This window comes from Erinaceus europaeus, chromosome 22, assembly GCF_950295315.1.
Source record: "Erinaceus europaeus chromosome 22, mEriEur2.1, whole genome shotgun sequence".
NCBI lineage: Eukaryota > Metazoa > Chordata > Mammalia > Eulipotyphla > Erinaceidae > Erinaceus > Erinaceus europaeus.
This window is the reverse complement of record NC_080183.1, coordinates 6,944,381-6,955,567: the sequence shown is the minus strand read 5'-3', so window position 1 is coordinate 6,955,567 and position 11,187 is coordinate 6,944,381. Positions and strand designations below refer to the sequence as shown.

Genomic DNA, 11,187 nt, shown 5'->3' with positions numbered 1-11,187 from the left:
GCTTGACAGTACTCCTTGGGTTCCTCCAAGGTGACTAGTGTTCTGGAAGTGACAAAGCCTGTCTCCGGTCACGAGGGTTGGGCGAACAGAAGACCAGAGAGGAGAGGTGGAGAGGAACAGTCCAGGGGCTGGAAAGAGAACTCACCAGGTTGGGTGCATGTCTTGCTCACTTTCAAGCCCCTCCTGGAGGAGGATGGGGACTGTTCCTGTGGTCAGTAGCATGGCCCACACACGCCCACCTTTAGGCTCAGGAGACCTGAGACTCGGGCCTTTCCCTGCAGCTCCCGCTTTGATTAGAACTGGGCAGCATGTTCCACTCCCCCACTCCAGGTCATGTGCTATGAATACAGGATGCTGATTGGCCACATGATCAGAGTTGTCTGGGTCACATGATCTGACCCTCTCCAGCCAACATGGATAAGGCAGGGAAAGATAGACCCTCAAATCCAGGTTGTCCCATCCAGTCTTCACCTATCTCTATTTTCCAGGCTTTCATGAACCACTCAGGCCCTGGATCCATTTAAAAATCATTTTATTATTAACATCATCTTCCCATTTAGCTAAGTGTCTGTCGTGTATAAGGAATGTCGGTAAATATTCCATTTGCAACTTCTTTGTACATATTTTTCCTTCGATAAATAAACTCTGGATTCACATAAAAAAGTTAAACTTAAATAACTCATATTTCCTTCTCTTGTAACAGGCATATATTGGTAAAATATAAATATTCTTGGACTCAGGCTTTGTTCTAAGTGAGGACAGTAATTCATCACATGGTAACAGTTATCGACAACAAAACCAAGAAATTGTCAGCTGGTGTCCTGGCTTGGACGAGGACTGAGGTGGGAAACAGAAAATTCACATTTGGTTTTTGGGCCAAGGGTGGGGCAGGAGTGGAAATGGCAGGGGGTCGGGGAGAATGAACAGTTTTCTTTACAGCTCTGATAAAAATAATCTGTTCTGCCACTGAATTTTTAACTTTGGAGTATAGTCTTGTACATTTGCTGATTAATTCCATAATCATTTTACTTAAGACTCAGATGTCAGCGAACAAGATATGGCACATAATCTCTGTTGAATGAGGTGGGTTGATTCCAAAACTATCATCGGGCTGGCGACAACGAGACAGACATGTGCATGGGGAGGGCAATGGTGGTGAAGGGATGGTGGAAAGTGGGGTTTGGTTAATTCCCTGTGGTCACTGGCACGTTCACTCATAGCCATGGGTGGCAGGTCTGACCCCGACGGAGGCCCCGGGCAGAACCTCAGGCCTGAGTGGCGGTGAGGCCAGCTCAGAGCACACGGGGGATGATGGTGAAGGGCACCGCGGGGCTGCTGGCCTCCAGCTCCAGGGCCGTCAGGAAGCACTCGGTGGCTGCTGAGTCGTTGCCCTGAGCTTGCAGAACCTCACCCAGCCCATTCCAGACCTCGTGGGCTGTGGAGTTCACTTGCACCGCATCCCGGAGGATCTTCTCGGCCAGGCTGTATCGACCCAGCTGATGAAGGATCAGGGCCTGCAGGCAAGACAGGAAAGGCAGACAGACAGACAGTCAGAGAAACTCTACAGCACTGGGCTCCTACTTGTCCTTGAATTTCAGGAAGATCCTTGGGGCGTCCCCTTTGGTTTGGGCACACAGGAAGTTCAGGTTCTTCCTGTGCTCAGGGTTTAAATCATATGCCAGATAGGCAGTGGTCTGGAAGGTGATACAATGAAAGGCTAGAGAACTACACCTAAGGGCCTGAGGTCCTGAGTTCAGTCCCTGGCACCACATGTACTGGAGTAATGTCATGGTTCTCTCGTTCCTGTCACTATATAATTTAGAAGAAAGGAAGGGAGGGAGGGAGGGAGGGAAGGAGGAATAGGTGGGATTTGTTAGACATCCATAGGCTAGAGCTTTGGGGGTACAATAGAGGGTCACTTTTTTCCCGGTAAAAGAAACTTAAGAAATGATTACTTAGAGAGAGTTTGGGACCACAAGCTCCCCTCCCCCCTCCCCCCATACCCCTTCAGAACCTGCAGACACTAGTGAGACTGAAACAATGCCAGATATGGACATGCAGTCTGGGCTGAGAAAGCAGGGAGGTTACAATCCTTAAACCGTGGCCTTCAACGATGAAAATGGTCATTTCAGGGAGTCGGGCGGTAGCGCAGTGTGTTAAGCGCAGGTGGCACAAAGCACAAGGACCAGAGTAAGGATCCCAGTTCGAGCCCCCTAACTCCCCACCTGCAGGGGGGTTGCTTCATAGGCAGTGAAGCAGGTCTGCAGGTGTCTGTCTTTCTCTCCCTCTCTCTGTCTTCCCCTCCCCTCTCCACTTCTCTCTGTCCTATCCAACAACGACGACATCAATAACAATAATAACTACAACAACAACAAAAAACAAGGGCAAAAAAGGGGAATAAATAAATATTTAAAAAAATCTTTAAAAAAATAAAAAGAAGAAAGAAAATGGTGATTTCAAATGGCTTGTGTGAGCACTTGCACCCAAGGGTGAACCAGCCGGGCACAGCACGCACTGCCCACGGCTGTCCTTTGTGACTACCTACTCTGGCTCACGTGGAAGGCTCTGTCATCTCCCTCTCTCTTTTTATGAATAAAGAAATGTTATGGGAGTCAGGTGGTGGCGCAGCGGGTTCAGTGCACGTGGCGCAAAGCGCAAGAACCAGAGTAAGGATCCCCATTTGAGCCCCGGTTCCCCACCTGCAGGGGAGTCGCTTCACAGGCGGTGAAGCAGGTCTGCAGGTGTCTATCTTTCTCTCCCTCTCTCTGTCTTCCCCTCCTCTCTCCATTTCTCTCTGTCCTCTTCAACAATGACGACAACAATAAAACGACTAGGGCAACAAAAGGGAATAAATAAATATTAAATAAATAAATATTAAAAAAAAAGAAAAAAATGTTATTTGTAGGGACCAGGTGGTGGCACACCTGGGTGAGTGCACATGTTAACCATGCACAAGCCCCCGGTCCCCGCCTGCAGGGGGAAAGCTTCGCAAGTGGTGAAACCGTGCTGCAGGTGTCTCTCTGTCTCTCTCCCTCTCTATCTCTTCCTACCCTCTCAATTTCTGTCTCTATCTAATAAATAAAGATAATAAAAACATTTTAAAAAAGAAATGTCCTTTGTGGTACTGTTACTTATGATCAGAATCCACACACACACACAGGAAGCCGGGGAGAGAAGGAGAGGGACCTAAGTGCTGCTCCGCCATCCCTGAGGCACCGGCTGCTCTGGGTATTGTCCCTGGTGCTGAGGATCTAAGCCGGGCCCCGGGTATGGAAGGCACCAGCTGTAGCTGCCGAGCCACCTCCCACATCCCAAGATCAGAATATTTTAAATTGCTCACCGTACGGCCCTCCCTTGATAACCAAATTTCTTTTTTGATTCTATTTTATTGTTTTAAAAATTCTTTTATCATCTTTACTTATTTATTGGATAGACAGCGAGAAACTGAGAAAAGGGGAGATAGAGAGGAAGCGAGACAGAGACACCTGCAGACTTGCTTTACCACTCACAAAGCTTTTCCCCTGTAGGTGGGGACCGGTGGCTTGAACCCGGGTCCTTGTGCACTGTAACATGTGTACTCGACCAGGTGCGCTACCACCCAGCCCCAATAACCAAACTTCTGATCTCATTATCCCCTGGTGTCACTTTACACAGTTTTTAACAGGGTGTATATGTTGGGCCCAAAGGTATTATCAGTCAAGAAGTTGGCTCAATGGTAAAGCACAGGACTTGCATGCAGGAGGCTCTGGGTTCAAGCCCCAGCGCTGCACGTAGCTGTGTGTACTGTAACTGTGTTCCCACATTGAGCATCTTCACTATGAGGCTCTGAGGTGATGGATGTGCAGTCGGTTACTCGGCTCCTCCCTTACAGGAGAGATTCTTTTACAAATCCATGCTGGGATAAACATCTTCCCAGATAACACTTCTCTGATCTTCTAGATTTTACATTTTTTTCCTACTTCCATGGAAACCTTGGGTAAATGAAATCTTGCTGAGAACACCCACATATTCTGGGTATAAACTGACAAAAAGGAGCAGCTGCTAGGACACGGGGTGGCCAGTCCTCTAGGGGCTCCTCACAGTGGCTTTGGGTGGGGCTCTGTCACACCAGTTTGGTCACCGATCGATATTCTCTCCCCCCCTTATTTTTATTTATTCTGGATATTCTTCCTTTGTGCCCCAGTATGGTTCCGTAGCCCCCATGTCCACTTGGTCAATTCCAAATTATATTCCTCCGTGAGGATAATTTCTGGAACCATCCGTTCCACCCTGGTTCCATGGCTGCCAGTTCTTAGCAACATCGCCCCGCCAGATATTCGTCGGGATGCGGCATCATCTAAGTTCATTTTCCACGTCTACGCTCGACCGGACCTGCCAATATACGCGGATATCTTCGCCCACCCTGTCCAACGCTTGACGTCTCGTCACCCAATCTGGTCCCCTACACCTACACTGAACTTCTCTGTTCCAGACTCTTGGAAACAGAGTTGGCAGTCAGCTGAGGTCAAGAACAAACACCTCATCACAGACCCCTGCAAGCGTCAACCCGGCTTTGACCTAGCACGTTATGATCGGGCCCTCCTCAATCGCTATCGAACAGGCCATGGCCGGTGCGCCATCGCTGGGGAGCCAGAGACGACCCGAACTGCCCCTGCGGCTCCAGACAGACTATGACCCACATAGTCAACGACTGCCACCTCTCTAGATTCAAAGGAGGTCTCCAAACTTGACATCAGGCTCAACCTGACGCTGTTGACTGGCTACGGAAGAAGGGCAAACGCTAGAAGAAGAATTCTTCCTTTAGGGCAAACTCCCCAAGAGCAGCACTGGTGAATCTCCAGGTCTGATTCTTTTGAGGGCCTTCCAAGGATCTTGCAAGTTATATTTCCAGAGGGGTCATGTCACTTTTGGGGACACTGGCAGGAGTTTCAGTGGCTGTCTAATTTCATGGAGGCAGTGTCCACCCTTCATTAGCAACTGAGGCAAGTACTCAAGCCTGTTGCATGACCCCTCACTCAGCTGCTGTCCTGTCTCATAGCCTGTTCTCTGATTTCTGGAATATTTTTTCATTTGAACAAGTTTTTGGTTTTCCATGTTGCTTATGGCGACTGTCAGTTATTGGTCTTGTCACTTCAGACCCTTGAAAATTATCCTGTCGAAGAGCTGATGCGCACTGAGTCCTATGTACTGTCATCTGTTTGTTCCTCAAGCTGCTGTCAGCTCCGCTGTGACAGGCAGGAATGGAACGGATTTTATCTATTCCCCACAGGCATAGGCTGGCCAGAACCCTCCCACGTTTCCTCTTGAAAGCCTTTCCCAAAGAGGGAATTATCACATGAAACAGAGCCCTTCAGTAATTTCCCAGTGAGCCCCACGCCTCATGGTGGCCCTCACATCGCCCCTTCCCCCAGCCCACACCATGATTTTTTTCCCCCCAGATAGAAACTGAAAGAGAGACAGAGGCAGAGACAGACAGACACATATCATAGAACCAAAGCTTCTTGCAGTGGGGGCTGGGCTCAAGCCTGGGTTGTATACATCGCAAAGCAGCGTAATATCCAAGTAAGCTACCCTGTCACACATTAACAGGTGGGACTTGAGCCTTTGCACATTGCTCTTTGTTTTGTGTATGTTTCTCAGAACTATGCCTACTGAGCTCAAGTATCGCTGGGCCTACTCCCTTGCTGGCACCTGTGCTGAATCTCTAAGTCCAGTAAGAAGCCTGGATGTTTTGTTTTCCCACCCAGGAATGTAGCACGGCCTGCTGGTCCTTCAGATCTCATCCCAGGCTCCCCTGGAGAAGAGTAGAATGAGCCCTTGCTCTCTCCCCTTCTGTGTCTCATGTATACAGGGCACTGTCAGGCACAAGCCAGGACCAGAGGCTGTGGCTGGGCCCTTAGGGGAAGTACCAGTTAGTGCCAGGCTGTGAATGTACCTACCTGAGGCTGCTGGGAGCTGCATGAGGAAGGCGGGGGCCCTCAGTGTTCAGGCCTGAGGCTGCTCCTGCTGTCCTCACCCCAGAGGGCACCCCGGGAGGTGGCACTGAGGACCCAAAAAGCAGCCCGACAGACAACTCCTGGGCCTCTCTGGGCTGCCAGGAGGCCATACCTGGCACCCATGTTCTCTTTGGCTGGAACCCCGGCACCCACTTGTGTCTATAAGCCCTGCTTCCTCTCTGCTCCAGAGATCAAAGGCCTTGCTCTGGAGGCTGGCACTGAGCTGTGCCCACTGCTTGCTGGAAGCACTTGCTCCAGGGCCGGGTGTCTTGGCTCAGCCAGGTTGACAGACTGACGCACCAGCAGGAGGCAGCTCTTGCTCACCATCCCCAGCCTCGGGTAGCCCCGGCCCACCTGCGCAGCTCCAAAGGCAGTGCCACCCAGAGGTCCACCGCTCCTGTGCCTGGTACTCATGCTGGCAGGAGACACAGACTGCCTTATTGCAATAACCCACCCTCCCCCTGTGCCCAAATCAGCAGCACCCCAATGTGTGGCAACCCCCATGCCAGCCACGCGCTGGGGTTGCAGAGGCAGCAGAACGTGACCAGCTCTCAAAGAGCTCAGGCCAAGTAAGGATCCCAACTGGCGGAGCAGCTGTCCTGTGCTGGGGGGTGGCAGGAGTTGTGCCCCCCAGCATCCCCATGAATCAATGCTGCTGTCGATGGCAGGGCCAGGTGGACACTTGTGTGGGCAAAGGTGACAGCTCACAGATGTGACTTGTTGTCCTAACACCAGCCCCTACCCCCCCCCCCCCCCGTGGTTTCTGCAGTCATGGTAGGTGTGTGCCCACTGGAGCTGGCAAGGAGTCACCTCAGAGTTGACTCGTTAGTCCCTTCCTCTCCGCACAGACAGAGCTGGCTTCCCAGGCTTGTAATTATAATAATCAGGTGTTTTGTACAAATAAGATCTTGGTGCTGCAGCAAATTGGAAAATAAGGGATCACACACATTCAACCTGTTATTTCCACTGAAACAAAATGGACTTGCACTATCAGCACTATCAGCGCCTTGATTAGGTCTTTTTTTCTCATTTTTTTTTTCCCTTTTCTTTCTTCTGCAAGAATTGCTGCCCAAGGATGAACACCTTGCCCTTGCCAGGGGTGCCCAGACTGGAACCCGAGCAGCCCTGGTGCCTGGGTGGGAGGGTCCCTAAAGCGGCAGGAAGGCTTGTCCTTAGGAAAATGTGCTCGCCAGACAGCGAAGGAGTCATGTGGCCCAGCCCTGGCTGTGGGTCTCTGTGGCTGCCCAACATCTGGCAGCAAGATGGTGGGGCCCAGTTCCCGATGCTTTTTCTGCCCAGGCCTGGCTGACATGCCTCCCCACAGGCACAGGCATAGCTCTTTAGCGGGCAGTGGGGGCCTTGCTGGGTCAGAGCTGATCTGTATGTTACCAACGCTGCTGAGCCCAGGGCCAGGGCAGGAAGGAGCCAAAGGCTCTGAAGACCTGTGAGTCTCTGAATGGGAGACACCCCTGCCCACACACATACCACTGCGGGGGGGGGGGGTGGTGGTGGTGGTGGTGGTGGTGGTGCAGGGCTGCACTGTCAGAAGGTGTCTCCACAAATGCTAACCAGAGAGGTGGGGAGATGGCTGAGCAGTGGAGCTCAGTCTTGCATGCATGAGGCCCTGGGTTTGATCCCTGGCACCTCGTAGCCTGACCTTTCTCTCTTTTATGGAAAATACATTGATCTTGAACCGGGGGGCACCAACACAGATCCACCGGCTTGTTCACTTGTGTTGTTCCAGGGGTTATAAGCAGTGTCCTGGGCAGCTTCTCCATCTCTCCCACCCCACTGGGTTTCTTAGCTGGCAGTGGCTGGACGGCGGGGCCTGGACAAGCTCTGCACAGCCAGGCCTGGTGCCAAGCAGGCAGGTAGCAACCAGCAATTCTTACTGAATTGCTAAGAAACAAGAAGAACATTTTAAAGCCTCTGGGGATAGAGTCCAGGGGTGGCAGCCAGAGCCCAGGCTCCTGTCCCTCAGGAGCGGCTGAGGGGGGGGTCTAGTCAGGTGCTGAGGGACAGATCTACAGTCTCTCCTGGGTCTTGACTGCTCCTGAATTACTGGGGGTATTTGAGTCTGGGGCCATTGGACACAGTCTCCCCAGGGTGGGGGTGGCACAGCTGGGGTGTGATGGCAGCTAAAGGAATGACAAGTTACCCAGCTCGTCAGCCCCTGAGACAGGCAAGCTGGATTAAGACATGGCATGTCGGGGGGCTCAGAACACATCGGGTAGGCAGGTGATCAGGGCGGGTCATAGGGGGTGGCTTATGCCTGGGAAAGAGGGGCAGGCTGGCAGTGGGAACCACTGGGGGAGGGGTGGGCAGATTTGGGGTCCCCAGGATGACCATCCTTACTCTGGAGACCGAGGCCCAGCTTGGGGACATTCCGGAGCATGATGTACCCCTGCAGCTGCTCTGAGTGTCCCTGCAGGGTCCCAGCCTGAGTGGGACCTAGGCTTCTGGCTCTCAGGTGCTGTGGGCCCTGGAGGCCCCGGTCTCCCCACAGTCAGACATTTCCATGAGTCGAAGACCAGGGCCTCCTGCCAGTTCAAGACACTGCTCCCTGGTGGGCTCACTCTGCATTTTTATCTGCTGGGGAGGGGGTGGGGGGCCCCTGGGCCGGCCTCCTCACAGTCCCATGGAGTTTTCCTTGCAGTGGAAAGTTTGTGCTAATGGAACCCCAGAGGCCAGCCCAGTCTCCCTGCCTCCTAGCCTTCCAGCCTCAGGGGAGGCACTGCTGCCTGGGCATACTGCGTGTCCCCCTCCCAGACCTGTGTAGCCCAGCCAGGCAGGTGTGGGATCCTGGTGGGGGGGGGATCCTGGGGAACCGGACCCTACTGCAAGGCTGCCTTCTTGCTGGGGTCCCAACTTCCACAGCTCCCCCAGAGGCTGGTGGGCAGCAGTGGGTAAACATTCGGGGAGATATGCATGCAATCCCAGAGCGCTCCCTCTCTCTCTCTCTCTCTCTCTCTCTCTCGCCAGAGAAGCAAACCAGGTGGGGCATTCTCAGGAAGGGCACCATAGGAGAGGGCTGTGTAGCGTCTCCCTCTCTGTTTTTATCTGTCTGAATGAGGCAGCAACACTGGAACAGTGAAACAATACATGTGAAACACCCTCAGCTCTGGAACAAAGAAAGAAGGAAGACGGGCTGGGTGCTGGCACACCTAGTAGTGTGCACATGTTACCGTGCTCTAGGAACCAGGTTCAAGACCCCGGGCCCCACCTACAGGGGGCAAGCCTCATGGGTGGCAAAAAAAGTGTTACAGGTGTCTTTCTTTCTCTCTCCCTCTCTATTTCTCTGTTTCTGTAAGAAAAAAGAAGTTTAAAGAAGGAAGAAAGAAAGAATGGTTGGAAGGAAGGAAGGAAAGAAGGTGGACAGAAAGAGGGCAGGCAGTACCCTCATGCTTGTGTGGAGCCAAGCTCTCAAGCATGAGGTCTTTTTACCACCCTACACTTTCTCATTAATAAATTATAAACTAAATTCTTGTTTGAAAAAGGAGGCAGAGAGGAGAGAGAGACCACAGCACCACTCCACCATGCACAGAGCTCCCTTACTGCTATGCACGTGCTCCCAAGTGGTACCAAGGCTCAAACTCAGGGCCTCACACCTGGTCAGGTGCACCCTCTCCTGGCCTCGTGGGTGAACTTCCCACATGATCTTGGGTTTTTTTTTTTTTTTTGCCTCCAGGGTCATTGCTGGGGCTCAGTGCTTGCACCATGAATCCACTGATCCTGGAGGCCATTTCTCCCCCTTTTGTTGCCCTTGTTGTTGTAGCCTTGTTGTTGTTATTATTGTTTTGATGATGTCATTCGTTGTTGGATAGGACAGAGAGAAATGGAGAGAGGAGGGGAAGACAGAGAGAGAGGGGGAGAGAAAGATAGACACCTGCAGACCTGCTTCACTGCCTGTGAAGTGACTCCCCTGTAGTGGGGAGCCAGGGGATTTAACCGGGATCCTTACGCCGGTCCTTACGCTTTGCGGCACGTGCACTTAACCCACTGCGCTACCACCTGACCCCCATCATGGGATATTTTTAAAGGACATTTGCTACCCAGGGCCCAGGTCTTGTTCCAGAGCTAGAGCAGAGGAGGACGCAGTTCTGGAGTGGTGGGATTCTCACTTCAGTGGGATCGAGTTTAAATGGCATGCCCACAGTCACGCAGAGCACCCATGGGTGGTGGCAGAGGGGTGAGTGGGACGTAGACCTTTTTGGCTTCATAGTTCGTGCCCTTCAAACATCTACTGCCCTCTTGCCCCCTGTCAGGGCACTGCCTAGCCCTGCTTTCTCTCCTGTACCACCCCCACCCCCAAGCTGTTCAGTCTCTGGAGGAGAGAAAGAAGCTCCCACAGATCACTGCCACAAACACCCTCCACCCCTGAAGCCCCGGGCCAGACACTGGTGCTCTCTGTTAATGCCCCCGGCTCCCCGGCCCCACCCCACCCTCTTTGCCTCTTCTCCCGCTACTTTGCCACTGGATCTATTTTTCCTGGAACTGGAACCTCGTGCATGCAGAATTCTATTGTTCTGGGTTACCTTTCATTCAGAGAGACAGAGACAGAAAGGCAGCTAGAGGTCACTGGACCCTTGAGTCCAGTAGAATGCTGGCTGGCAAACTGACTCTCAGAAAGAAAGCAGAAGCCACACCTGTCCCTGGAGACCTAAACACACCCATGTTCATAGCAGCTCTGTCTGTAAAAGCCCCAACCTGGAAATAGCCCAGATGCCCAGCAACACAGGAGTGCTTAAGGGAGTTACGGCCTGTCTATGAAATGGAGTACTATGAGGCTGTAACAAAGGATGGGATCTCTTTTGCTGTGTCTTGGATGGAACTTATAAAGGAATCACTTGATGATAAGCCAGAAGGATGGGTAGCAGATGGATTTATTCATATGGGGGTACAGAGAAGAGGTGGGGGAGAGGAAGCACAGGGGGAAAGGAGAACTAGCTGTGGTCCTGGGTGGCAAGGACTCTAAAGGGAGGAGGTGGCAGGGGGTGACAAGGCCGTAGGGACCCAGCATCAGAGGGCAGAGGGAACTTAATCTGGGAATGAGTGCTTTGCAGAACCTCTCAGGGGGCCACAGGCACTTGAGAGCCTGCCCGCCCAGTGAAGCACTTGCCATCTTGGGGGGGGGTGTTCGGGGTCAGGACAAAGCCCCAACTTTCCTAGGGGCTGAGAACACTGGAAGGAA

General features: G+C 52.4%; 1 protein-coding gene across 4 annotated transcripts in view; it reads right to left on the bottom strand.

The window, feature by feature from the left end:
* Window positions 1-515: 515 nt before the first annotated feature.
* Window positions 516-11,187, bottom strand: part of TTC7B (tetratricopeptide repeat domain 7B) — a 137,366-nt gene continuing 126,694 nt past the window's right edge. For all 4 annotated transcript variants that reach the window (XM_060181212.1, XM_060181207.1, XM_060181208.1 and 1 more), the window contains one exon: window positions 516-1,514. In XM_060181212.1, the coding sequence (XP_060037195.1) occupies window positions 1,293-1,514 (222 nt within the window). In that variant the 3' untranslated portion in view covers window positions 516-1,292. The remainder of the gene's footprint in view (window positions 1,515-11,187) is intronic.